This window comes from Hippoglossus hippoglossus, chromosome 21, assembly GCF_009819705.1.
Source record: "Hippoglossus hippoglossus isolate fHipHip1 chromosome 21, fHipHip1.pri, whole genome shotgun sequence".
In the NCBI taxonomy this organism is placed as follows: domain Eukaryota; kingdom Metazoa; phylum Chordata; class Actinopteri; order Pleuronectiformes; family Pleuronectidae; genus Hippoglossus; species Hippoglossus hippoglossus.
The window spans coordinates 24,336,806-24,350,945 of record NC_047171.1 but is presented as its reverse complement, the minus strand read 5'-3'; the positions used below and the strand labels follow the sequence as shown (position 1 = coordinate 24,350,945).

Sequence of the window (14,140 nt, the reverse complement as noted above, 5' to 3'; positions counted from 1 at the left end):
TCAAGTAAAAGAAATTCAAGAGCGAATGTGATACATATATGATTTGTCTCACCTGTGTTTCTTATTACACTTAATTTTTGATGTTAAATATATAGACTACAGTTTTACTTTTTGCTTTTGAAACTCTTTTACTTTTGGAAAGCCTATCATAAACCACAAGAAATAAAACAGAAGGAGAAGAAAAAGATAGCAAACAACGGCATTCAAAGACAAACAGCACACATGCCAAGAAGGAAGCGCCAATCAGTGTCAACAAGTCTTGATGCAGCTGTGATCTTCAGAGAAGTCGGTTAAGGGTAAGGAGTAAGTAAACCAGATAAGGACGAAAAACCTCCAGGGTCAGTCGTGTTGTGTAGTTACAAAAATCGCTATGGAAGTTGGTCAAAGTATTGTCCGCTTTGTTGCTTCAGCAACTGGATACAAGCATTGATGGAACCATGCATTTTGCCGTTTACCAGAATATCCTGAAGCAGAATGGTCAAAACATCAGTTTGTAAAATAAAGATCAAGTGCAGTTAGGTTACGCAGCAGGACAATGATCCGAAGCACTCAAGCAAATCCACCTCTGAGTGGTTCAAAAAATAAATACAAATGTTTGACTGTTTTGGAGTGGCCTAGTCAAAGTTGACTTAAAACCTAGACATTAAACTGGCAGTTCATGCTTGAAAATCCTCCAATGCAGCTGAATCAAAATTCATTTCTGTGAGGAAAACGTTTCTCCACAGCAAAGTAAAAGACTCATCGCAAGTTATCGGTAATTGCCACCAAGGTTGTGTAGGAGCCGTATTTAAGATTATTTATATTCTCTTCCGGTTGACCGCATGGACCTAATGGCTACCTGAGTTTCGAGCTCTCTGACAGTTTTATCCCAGTATTATCGCACATTTACATAAGTTTACGTTTAACAGGCTGCTGTCTTTACGGTTAAATGGTAGATGGGGTAAATGGTAAGATGGCTAAAATGTTAAAAGAGGAAGATATCAAGTCCATCGCTGAAGTGGTGAGAACCCCACTGTGGGAGGAGCTAGACGTTAGCCTTCAGCAGGTAGCTAACAAAGCTGGAATCTATCACCTCAAGAATTTTTTCAGCTGAAGAAGAACTTGCTAACCTAAAAAGTAATTCCAAGAAAGAATTTACTGTACTCTCCATGCAAAAAAAGCTGCTGCATTTTGAGCAAAAGATTGTGGACTTGGAGTACTGTAGCAGGAGGTGCAACATTCGAGTATATGGTTTACTGGAGAACGCGGAAAGGGAAGCCACGGTTCAGTTTCTGGAACGGATGATTCCCGAATGGTTCCATGCCATGAAAAACCTGCAACCTGAGATTTAGCGTGCCCACAAGATCTACAGTAGCGGCCCCCGAAAGGAGAACGACCGCAGGCTTTCATCTTCTGCTGCCTCCGGTTCTCCACATGGGGAGCTATCCTGGGTGTGGCTAAGAAACATCCACTTCGGTCGGCAATCGGGTGCTTCGATTTTCCACTGACTTCAGGGACCACACGGCTAAATTCCACAGAGCATTTTCACTGCCTATGGCTAGAGCACCACAAAAGGGCACTGAGGGTTTCATGCTCTAGCTTGCCAATCTGATAAAGATAATTATCGGATACGCCAAACACCTCTTCACCTCACCTGCAGATGCAAAGCAGCTCCCTTCGCCTACTTACCTCGGCTTTCAGTGCCACTGGATGTTCGTCAAATACTTCAATATTCCCCAATCTTAATCAGACTGTAAAGTTAAATTATACAAATATGCTTAATGAGGTTCTCCAGGACCTTAACAGATGGTCAAGCCTACCCAACTCATTACAAGCGCTTGCTTCACTTATCTAAATTAATATTCTAACCAGAATTAATATTGCCAGCTTGATGCTCCAACAAGCTCCCTCTAATGGTCATTGGCAGAATCTTCATTCAGCAATTGTAAAAAAAATTTGGAACCGCAAACAGCCCAGACTCAAAATGTCCCCTGCTCAATGGAGGAAGCTAAATGAGGGGCTGGCTGTCCCAAATTTATAATTTTACTTTTGGTCCTTCTCATTAAGACTTTTAATTACTTGGTTTTATCCCAGGTCTATGGCATCGTGGCATCCTTTAGAAGAAGAGCTAGTCTCTCCTCAGAGACTTCAGGATATCATTAATGTCTGCTTTGTGTAGGCCCAGTTATTAAACATGTGATTCATGTGCCATTCAATGCCTACGGCACCTTAACTCCCCATCAGTTAAAAACAACCAACTACTTATAGGACAGAGGACTTAAAAGACAGTAATGAACTCCCAGGCACTGTTTTTTCTTTGCTTACAACTCAGGGCAGCGCTTAAGGCTCATAGGTCCTGTGGGATCAACAATTAAAACAACATCCATTTCACAAAGTCATTACTGCAAGAGGTACTTACAGGGGCTCCTTATCCATTTTTTTTACTTATCTACTTAAGTCCTCTTATAAGGACCTTCTTTTAGATAGCCTGTGGAAAAAATATAATCTGCTTACTTCTCGTAACCCTGATCACTAACAAATCCACTTGAACTACATTAATAGAATTTATCTTATTCCAAGAAGGCTACATTCGATGGGTCTCCTGGCTGATCTCAGATGTACAATGTGTTCTTTGGGGGCTTCTGGTACATTCCTCCATATGTTCTGGGAATGTCCACCCGTAGCCCGTTTTTGGAATCAAGTCTGATCTCAGTTATTCTATATATTCTCATAGACTGTTCCTGTGTCTGTACCTACTCTGCTCTTCAACGATTTATCTCAGTTGAAGGCTTCTGGTTACCAGAAAATACTTACTTTTGCTGGCCTGACTGTTGCCAAGAAAGTGGTGGCTATGCGATGTAAACACCCTGACAAGCTCTCAGTGAGCGAATGGATTCTCACGTTCCTTGATGTTACACTTTTACAAAAAATTAACGGAACACTTAATTGTCACAGTATAACACCAAGTCAGTTAAACTTCAGGGATATGAATCTGTCCATTAAGGAAGCACAAGTGATTGTCAATCAATTTCAATTGCTTTGGTGCAAATGAAAGTGACAACAGGTGGAATGGAGAGGCAAAAGCAAGACAACACCCCAAAACGGAATGGTTCTTGCATGTGGTGGCCAGACAATTGCTTTCTCCTTATCCTTCCAATCAGGTTGCACAGGTATTCCAGGTCCTCCGGGATGGCATCCATATGTACCGTCGCAATAGGTATTGCTGTGTCTCCCAGCACAGTCTCAAGATCATGGAGGAGATACCAGGAGACCGGCCGGTACACAAGGAGAGCTGGACAAGGCCATAGAAGGGCATCAACCCAGCAGCAGGACAGGTATCTGCTCCTTTGTGCGAGGAGGAACAGGAGGAGCACTGCAAAATGACCTCCAGCAGGCTACTGGCGACTCTTGTTGAGGGTTAAGTACAGAGGATATCGCAACTTGTTAAGCCCTGTAGATGGGCTATACAAATAAAATTTGATTGATTGATACTGATGTGCATGTTTCTGACCAAACTGTCAGAAATAGACTCCATGAGGGCGGAATGAGGCCCTGACGTCCTCTAGTAGGACCTGTGCTCACAGTCCAGTACCGTGCAGCTTGATTGGCATTCGTAAGAGAACACCAGAATTGGCAGGTCCAACACTGGCGCCCTGTTCTCTTCACAGGCGTGAAAGAGTCTGGAGACGTCGTAGTGAACATCATCCAGCATGACCGGTTTGGCAGTGGGTCAGTGATGATCTAGGGAGGCATATCCTTGGAGTGTCACATACCTCCATGTCATAGCCAACACTACCCTGGCTGTTAAGTACCAGGATGAAATCCTCAGAGGGATTGTCAGACCTTACGCTGGTGCATTGGGCCCTGGGTTCCTTCTGACGCAGGACAATGCCCGACCTCATGTGGCCAGTTTGTAGACAGTTCCGATACACACTAGGCCATCCATACTATGGAGTCACATTATGGGAGTTGAAATTGACTCAAGTTGGATCAGACAGTGATTTAAATTTTTTACTTAGATTTTCAGTGTGGTTTTAAATCCAGCCCTCAATGGGTTGATTATTTTGGATTCCATTAGGGCTGCGAGATACAAGGAAAACATGCGATAACGTTGTTTAATATCATGATGACGATATGACTTGCTATAAATTAACATAAACAGTCCCTGGCTACCGACGCAGACACCACGGACAGCTCCACAGCCAGGAGAAGGCGCACAGCCCGGCCTGAGTGTCACCTGGTCTCTGTTTTCAAATTCAGTTTTCCCTCTATTCTCTTCTTCTAACAATGATTCACTGATGGAAAAACCTAAATACCTGAGGTATTTAGAAACAATTTCCCCACTGATTTTTCTGACGTGCAAAACAATTGATTGTGGTGAAACATTGACCTTTTTTGAACAAACTTACAAGTCGATAACGATATATGTGGATTTGGAAAATTACATGAACTTTGAACTTGCTGGGTACTGCAGAGAGAATAGCTCTACTGACCAAAGCATCCAAGTTACAAGAAAAACATGCCATTGAAGAGCAGGAATAAATGTTAAAGAAGAGAAACATTGAAATTACCACCAAGCGTAACTATCTAAAAGAACTAAAATGACCACACTGTGGTTGTATGCCTCCGCCAACCAGTGCAGTTTCTGTGTAGATATTTCTACCAATTTCCCCCCCCCAGATTCATGTCACTGTGACTTTTGACCACTGAAACAGAATCACTTTCTTTGAGTCCAAGCGACAACTGATCAAAAGTTGAAGAAATTCCCACAAGCAGTCTTAACATAACACTTTCCAAGGCCAAAACATGTTTTATACTTCATATGTTGTAAGCTTAATCTTTGATCCACTTGGCTTTCTGGCTCCTCTCATTCTTCCAGCCAAGCAGTTGCTACAGGAGCTATGTCAGAAAGGTTTTCGCATAGGAGTGAAAATATATTAATTGTTATATATATTGCGATCCGTATGTGGACGACTCCCCATTGATGCAGTGGCCTGCAGCTGCTAAATTATTCCAACTGCCTCTTCAGGATCAATGTCCATGATTTTTTTTTACGTTTTAACACTTGAAAAATAAAGTTTCTGTCACAAACTGTTAGCAGGTCAATATTTTGTTGAACTGTGTAGTTATTTTCAAGCTGTGATCAAAAATAAATAAAAGTATTACCATGACAAAGATGACCTTCTGCTGTGTTTGAATTTATACTGACATCTCTCTTTTTTGCTCCATTTTTTGTCTTCAAGAAGACTATGCCTTTTATAAATTAAACGGACAAACACATTAAAAAGTAGCTGATTAAGTTGTTGATAATGAAAATCCATCCTACTCACTCCTGCAGTAAAATGTAAAGTTAAACCTAATTTAAAACTGCAGACACGTGTAAAACATTTGCCATTTGGTCTTAACTCTTTCTTCCTGTATTTTTGTAGCTGCAGTCAAACTGGCTTGTATGAAAGCCATGTGGCTCGCTCAGTAGATCAGACATCTCTATGCCTTTTTAAACTAAACACTTTCCATTTTTTTAACATAGGACAAGATGGGGAATACGTATTGCACGTTCTGCTGCACTAATTAATGCCTACCGCCAGTAATCGGATGTTAGTGACCACCAGCGAATGTTAGGGACATATCTTCAGTGGTGTACCTTAGTGTCATCAGGTGTTTCGGCCTTTTAATCACAAGCCCCCCTCTTCTAAGACAGGCCCACCGCAGGTTGATCAGACCTGAGTGCATGTCCCTAGCATCTTGGGGCCCATTTGGGATCTCTCCTCCTGATCCAGAGCCATTGGCTGCAGCGTTCTGCAGTTTCTTTTATGGTCTGGCGCAGGACTTGTCCATGGATCCCCAGATCTTTGAGCAACCTGATGTTAGATGATGCAAGGAATCCCCTGCAGCCAAACTCCACAGGGCAAACTATTGCTTTCCAGCCTTGTTGCTCTGCCTCAAATGCCATGTCCGAATTCCGCAGCCTTTTCCTCTCATTCCCTTCATCAACATTATCCTCCCAGGGTTTTTACAGCATTGATTACAGTAAACATTTTGTAGCATAATGGAAGGTAAATGAATTGATGGATTATTGTCAGTAATGGTAGAGCATCTGAGTAGACATATTGTATATCAAGCAGTCTTTTTGTAATCATAGTCCATGGTCAGCAGCCACCATGATCAGAATCCACCACCACGATCGGATGCCACCATAGTCCACAGTCATGATCCACTGCCTCCATCAGGATCCAGCATCAGCTGCCACCTTGATCGTGGTCCACCACCACTATCAGATTCCAACACGATACAGGATCCACCAATATGACCACGATCAGCCAGCACGATACAGGATCCGCCACAACGATCACGATCTCTGATTCGTGATCAACCATCATAATTCACGATGTGGCTGCAGCCACATGCAGTGTTTTAAGAAAATAAGACCAACTCACACATGTAGAACTTTAGCATCTTGTGATAAGGCTCAACAAGCAGTCTTGTGTCTCCACTCACTGATGTGCAAAGGACTAGTGTTAGTTAGGACAATTACAAAGAGAGACTGATACTTGGACATAGAGCCCCCAACCACAGATGTGCCCCCTTTGTTCTGACTGTGTGCATCGATCAGAAATTAGCTTAGCTTGATCACGTTCCAGGGGTGAGTCACATCGTCTTGCTCATTCTCTCTTTAACGCATACTCTCTCTTTCACTCTCACTCACTTATACATACTCTCACCCAGATTTGCTCACGGGTAACGAAAATTTGCATTGATTCATTTAACGTGAATCGGTACCGGTAGTACTGACGTAATTCAGCCGGTACCCTTAAAAGTACAGAGTTAGATGCCCAACCCTAGCTGTGGCATCTTTTTTGTGGCAAAAAGGTTCATACTTACAGATTTATTTATATTTAAAACAAAGACGTCACATTTCATTAGAGGCTACTTAATACAAAAATATTAAATTTAAGTAAACATTTTTTATACTGAATCGTTCTCCACAGCCTACATTGTTTACATTGTATGGCGTGGCAACAAGTGAAGATAAACACCACATGTGAAAAAGTGTATCTTGTATATTCTGCAGCGTTTTATACTAATCCTGACATTAAGCTCACTTTGTATGATCAACGGCAAGAGTCTTCGTACAGTCTTCCCTGTCTGCAGGTTCACTCCCTCCCTTTTTCACATGTGGCCATATAACATGTTACTGACTTGACTTCTTCCCCGGAGTCCCTATATCTTATCGTCCGCAGATACAGGGCTGCGGCCACATCGTGGATTATGATGGTGAATCGCAAATCAGAGATTGTGATTTCAGGAGGATCCTGTATCGTGTTGGCATCTGATAATGTTGGTGGACCATGATCGAGGTGGCACCTGATGGTGGATCCTGATGGCGGCAGTGGATCATGATTGTGGACTGTGGTGCCATCCGATCGTGATGGTGGATCCTGATCTTGGTGGCTGCTGACTGTGGAATATGATAACAACAAAACTGCTTGATATGCAATATGTCTACTCGACCATTACTGACAATAATCCATCAATTCATTGACCTTCCTTTATGCTACAAACTGTTTCTTCTAATCAATTCTGTAAATACCCTTATCTTGCTGATGTTCTCCATTACATGTGGCATCTATTGCACTTCTGTCCGTCCTGGGAGAGGGACCCCTTACATCCAATATGGCGGATTCTGTATCGTGCTGGCTGATCGCGATAATAGAGGCGGATCCTTTATCGTGTTGGCATCTGATAATGGTGGTGGACCACGACCGAGGTGGCAGCTGATGATGGATCCTGATGGCGGCAGTGGACAATGACTGTGGACTATAGTGGCATCCGATCTTGATGGTGGATCATGATCGTGGTGGCTGCTGACCATAGACTATGATTGCAGCAGGACTGCTCGATACATAGTATTTCTCCTCAGATACTCGACCATTAATGACATTAATCCACCAATTCACTGACCTTCAGTTATACTTCAAAATGTTTACCCTTATCAATGCTGCTAAAACCTTTATCTTGATGTTCTCCTTTACACTTGACATCTATTGCACTTCTGTCCGTCCTGGGAGAGGGATCCCTCACATGTGGTTCTCTCTGAGGTTTCTACCTTCTTTTCCCCCGTTAAAAGTCCCCCCCCCCCCCCTTACTCTTGTTGAGGGTTAAGGGCAGAGGATGTCACACCTTGTTAAAGCCCTATGAGACAAATTGTGATTTGTGAATATGGGCTATACAAATCAAATTTGATTGATTGATAACCCTCATCTGTTAGAAACTGTCACAGTCAATGTGTCAGATATTTTCTTCCATGACCTTGACTTTGCATTGTTGATCATGACATGTTTCCAATCTGGCAATAAGAGTTTGAATTCTTCATAGAGCCCTATGACCACACAGGCTTTTGAGTATTTTGGGGACATTGTATCCTCTTTTCTACAATCGATTATTCTGGGCTACATGCATATGCTTATTAATGCCTGGATAGAATTAGCTTTTGACTGTTAGACCTGGCAAAATTATGTTAGTGGAACAGCTTAAGCCTCAAGTGGAAGTTGAATCAAATTCAAGCTGGACCTTTTTTCTTTACTTGAGCCAAGAGTAATATAGCCACAATGATGGAATAGCCCCCAGAAGAGTCCTCGAAGTTTACCGTTTGTTTGATTCACTCTATGATTATTAAGGCAAGTTTTTAAACATGTTGGAAAGAAGTCAGTTAAGCATATAGCACAAGTCTCTCTCTCTCTCTCATTCTCGCAGTCGTGTGGACTTCACTGTAGTATAAACTTTAAGTTGTTAATGATTCTCCAATGAACCGAGAGAAAAAGAAGCCTCCGACATGTTTTCTCCTCAGTTTCATTTCACCGTGATGTTGTGGTGCTCTTCATTGTAAAATCAGATTACAGCTAACGGTCTTCTTCGAAATGACTTGTTCTCACACTTTTAGGACTTGTCTCCTCTCTAACATTAGCGGTGTTCGTCGCTGCCATTTTTCAAACGTTTATTACTGAGAGGAGACGTAGTCGTCACGTGACACAAGACATGGGATTGGCTGGTTTACTGCCCACATCTCAGGAGACACTGCCAGTGTGTGCCGACTAATCGATGACTAAATCAGTTGCAAACTATTTTTATAATCGATTATAATGGATTCATTTGATTAGTTGTAGCAGCATGAACTATTACAGCAGGTTATTATAAAGATCAGTTCTACGTGTGAGTGATTAGAAGAGATCAGAGGAGGAGAATCACTTGTTGACCAGAGTAATGGTAAAATACAAAATTGACGATGTGATACACCGAGATGCATCGATGCATCGGTGTGCATTTGGATCGTTAACTGCTGAATTGTAATCAAATCGTGAGGCTTGGAGACAGCCACACCTCTAGTTTCAGATTGGACGAACCTTTACTTCGGCTACAACACAGTGGTGGATGGAATGGATAGACAGTCTGAAGAGGATTAAAAGCTTCAAAGTTGCACGATGTTTAAAACCTAATAACTGGGAACGAAAAAATGTGCACATATGGACCTCAGACGTCAGTCCAGTGATTATGCTTGGTTTGACGGCTCGGTGGCTGGATAATGACTTTGTAGCCGAGGGTTTACTTCATTTATACATTAGTAGAAGAAGGACACGAAAGATGTGTGGGTGAACCAGGACAACATGTCCGTGCATTTCCCCTTTACTCGTCATCTCCTCTCTCTCCACAACAGAATCACTTCCGTTGGTGACCCTTCACAACAAGAGTCCCAACAGAGACACTGATGATGAGAGGAAACACAAACCAACCTACCACAATAAAGCAACTAAACAAAATGGCTTAGAAAGATGAAAGTCAAGAAAAAATGTCCTGGTCGGACAGTGACATTTGATGGTGCAGTTTCATGGGACTGGACTGTGTCTTTATGGAACACCAGGTTACCAGGACACCATAACTCACCAGTTGTTGACTTGCAGAAGTGTCAGGTTTGTCTGAGTAGCTATCTGTTTCTTTTCATCCTCTGTTGGATATGGATGCTAAAGAAGAGAATGGAGAGGAAATGTTTCATTGTTCAGTGTTTTCAAGCATTACACAGGAACAGATTTGACACACAAAGACTCACCCCAATGTGCTGGAAGAGCCATGAGCGCATGACATTGGTGGCGTGTTTGGGTAGAACACCACGCTTGTTCTTCGTTGAATTGTCATCATGATTAAAGAGATTCAAGTCCTGGTGAAACTGCAGTTGGAGCTAAGCAAAAAAACTTTAATTAGGCCACCTTCCCATTTGTCTGTCAGCATCAACATGTTGCTCTGTTCAAATTCCACTCTTTTAACAGTTTCAGTGTTGATTTATATTTAAACTCTGAAATAATTATCTTATCTTTCCTAACAAGTTCACCCAAAAATTATAATTCACTCATTATCTACTTGCCCCTATGATGATGAAGGGGTGGGTGAAGTGTTTGAGTCCACAAAACAATTATGGAGTTTCAGTTACTTATTGAGGTCAAAGTCTGTCACTGAGGAACTATTCTTTTTATGTAAAGCTTATTGTAAATAACAAATATCAATACGTCCAGCATGCTGTAGTTCTGCTGGGGAAGTAGCCTGACCACCAACAGAGTCAGACTTATTCAGAAGGCTTCAGATTCAGATTACTGTTAATCTACTTTGCATTGTTCTTTTTTGCAATTTTTTGATGCTGCCTTCCACATTACTTTATAATTAGCAAATTCATGTTTCTATTGCACTTCTATCTGTCCTGGGAGAGGGATCCCTCACTTCTGAGGTTTCCATGTTTTTCCCCCTAATTTAGGGCAGAGGATGTCACACCTTGTTAAGCCTATTTGGCAATTTGGTATTTGTGAATATGGGCTGTAGGAATTTTATCGATTGATATTATTATATTATTTTTATTTATGTATTTTCTACCATTGCATCATGTTAGTGTGTCATAGAGGCAGAGTGGAGCAGTGGAGAGACAGGTTGACACTGGGTGGAATAAAAGCTTTGAAATAAGTTTAATAAATCTTAAAACCAAAGATAGACAGACATTGATCCCAAATGTCTGCAAGTCAGACCAAAACATCAGCTTTTTTTCAACATCATAACAGAAAATGAGTTACACCCACATTAAGAATCCAAAACAGATAGTGTAACAGTTCAAACACCCTCACACCATGCTCGAGGAGGACTGGTTTTGACCCATCTCAGCTGTCAGAGAGGAAATATTCCTCCTGGCTTTATAAGACCAATAGTGGTAAGGGTTTGGTGCAAAATTAAATAAAAAATATTCACTTAATTTAACTCCATACTATCTTGATGTAAACAGTTTCATCAAAACTGACAAAGAAAATAAATGTTTTTTGGAATGAGTGTAATTTGTCACTTTTTACATTGGTTGCACAGGTGAACTGCTAAAATGGCCAAACTCTGGAGCCCTGTACAGCCTATTTTATAAGGCACCACTGATTTAGACAATACAACAGCATCTCAGTCACAAAAGCAATTTTCAGACATGAACTCTGGAGAATATCCGCACAATTGGTTCCAAACCTTTTCCAATGTTTGCCTTTCACACATGAACAACGCAGCAGGAGATTCTCCGCTTGGACGCGTTAACAACAACTTAAAAATCTCTGGAGCATTCAGGTGAGGGGTGGCGCAGCAGGCAGAGGCAGGAAATTGCATATTAATTCCGCTGCAGAGATGACGTGTTTTTGTTAACAGCACATCCACCTAGGGCTGCACGATATTAGGAAAACATGCAATATGCGATAATGTTGTTGAATGTTGCGATGTCAATATGACTTACGATAAATAAACAAATGCTTAAGTATACGGTGTTGAAGTCTGCTAACATAGACCCTATATAGTGAGTAGCCTATGCAGACACTGAAAACAAATTAAATGCATTATTTCTATTCCAACAACATGGTTTTATTAAAAGACTTCCACCTGGCTACGGACGCAGAGACCACGGACAGAAGAGGGTTAGGGTCAGCCAGCCACAGCGCCACCACCCAGGGAGCCATTCACAGATCCACCAAGTCCGCTTACAGTGATCATTTGGGGTCACTTCATACATGTTTGGCACGTAAAAAATGTATGTTTTACCGGCTCTGTCAGTAATTTACTGCTCCTCTCTATGTGTCTATCATTCGCGCTCGAACTGCCAACCGAATAGAGCAAAACTGAGCGGTGTGTGTATGTCAGCGAGAGGAAGAGAGCGGGACAGGCTGATGAATGAGCGTGCTGCTCTGAAGAAAGATTTAACTCATTAAGAAAAGTATCGATCATTATGTGATGACCATTGTTGATATAGTGGCATCACTTCAAACAAATTAACATTTTAACTGTAGCAAGTAAGAGGTGTCAGCTGAGTGTGAGAGCATGAGAGAGCGAGAGGCGGAGTCAGTGTGTCTGGCACCGTTACCCTTCCCTCAGGTTCTGGGACTATAATAAAAAAGCTACGCAATACTTTAATAGTAATCAACCGCTTACAGACATCAATTTGGCCCAGGACAAACATGATATCTAGTTTCCACTATCCTAGAATTTTGTAGGGAGGTGGAAGCGGCGAAATTCTCTATGCAGGAAAAACCCTGGACAGGTCCATCAATGATCTGAATATCTTTAAATAAAGTAAGGGAACTTTACCGTGATAGCAGTCTATATATTGACATGCAGTGCGTGAATGCATGGCACATGGAATACCATTTATCACAGTTAAAGCTATCTTTTGCGATACGTATATTGTGAATGTTGATATAGCTAATGAACAAAAATATTAATTATTATCACTATATCTAGTAGGTTTTTATACTGTAACGTTTGGCTATTTAAAAATATTTTATGTAAGCTTTCTTATTTTACCCCGTTGATCAGAGCGGCCTAGTGTGCCCACAGAGAAAATGCTCATCTATCAAAAGGAGGAATTAAGTAATAAGGAAAAAAGACAGCTTAGCCTCTATGAACAATGGAAAATGCTAATCAGAAAGTTCAAACAAAACTTAAAGACAAACATATCAGAAGCAGAGTTGGCTACCTTGGCGGACAACATTGAAAAGGGAATGAATGACATCATCAAGTGTACAGTGAAATGAGAGTGCATGCCACACCATCCACTGAACTGAGACGTAAAATGGACGCATGTGAAGCGGTTACTAACGACATATTGAAAGTCATTTATGAACGTTTATCAGCAATAGATGGTGAATTTGACGCAGATAATGAAAGGCAGCGCCTTCATCAGCTACACGCCCATGACTATGCCTACTCTATATATGGTAGCGCTTCACAGTCCGGTGCCAGTCACTGCTCTGAAACTGCGAGCATAGTAGCAAAGAGAATTGATGCAGCTGCAGAACTAGCTGCAAAGGAAGCTCAATACAAAATAATGCAAGTTGAATTAAGGCAAAAGGAGAAAATAATAACAATGGAAGAGCAACACAGGAAGGAATAAGACATGCAGAGGTCTGAATTGGAACATCTACAGGCAGAAAAAGACATGGAGGCTGCTCGTGCCAGACTGATGATCTACAACAGAGAAATCAGAATGGAAACCGATATTCAGCCCACGCAGCAAAACAACAGATCAAGCATTTCCATCCCCTCTGATCACCACCAGAACCCTCACATTGTTGCACCAACACCTCATACTGACGTGTCTCAGTTGACCCAAGCAATCCAAGAGAGCATCGCCATAAACAGACTCCCAATGCCGGTGCCCACAGTGTTTAGTGGAGACCCAATTCTCTATATTGAATGGAGGGCTTCATTCATGTCACTCATCGACCGCAAAAGTATCTCTTCAGCTGATAAACTTCATATTTTAAAGAAATATGTCACTGGCTCAGCACACAAATGCCTTGAAGGCACCTTTTATCGCAATGACTATGAATCATACAGAGATGCATGGAAAAAGCTAGACCAACGCTATGGTCAGCCATTTGTTGTCCAAAGAGCTTTCAGGGAGAAGCTGTCAAAATGGCCAAAAATAAATTCCAAGGACGCGGAAGGGTTAAGGACATTCTCAGACTTCTTAAACGCCTGCCTGCAAGCCATGCCACATGTAAAGAGTCTAGAAATATTAAGTGACTGAAGAAAACAAAAGTTGATACAGAAAGCCCCTGATTGGTTAGCAGCCCGTTGGAATCCTCAGGTCACTGTCACATTA

General features: G+C 41.7%; 1 protein-coding gene across 4 annotated transcripts in view; it reads right to left on the bottom strand.

Annotated features, from left to right (window-relative positions):
• The window catches only part of pknox1.1 (pbx/knotted 1 homeobox 1.1), a 31,356-nt gene that overhangs the window by 4,382 nt on the left and 12,834 nt on the right, over positions 1 to 14,140 (bottom strand). For all 4 annotated transcript variants that reach the window (XM_034573387.1, XM_034573390.1, XM_034573391.1 and 1 more), the window contains exons 8-9: positions 10,082 to 10,210; positions 9,919 to 9,995 (exon numbers count right to left, since the gene is read on the bottom strand). In XM_034573387.1, coding sequence (XP_034429278.1) covers positions 9,919 to 9,995; positions 10,082 to 10,210 — 206 coding nt within the window. The remainder of the gene's footprint in view (positions 1 to 9,918; positions 9,996 to 10,081; positions 10,211 to 14,140) is intronic.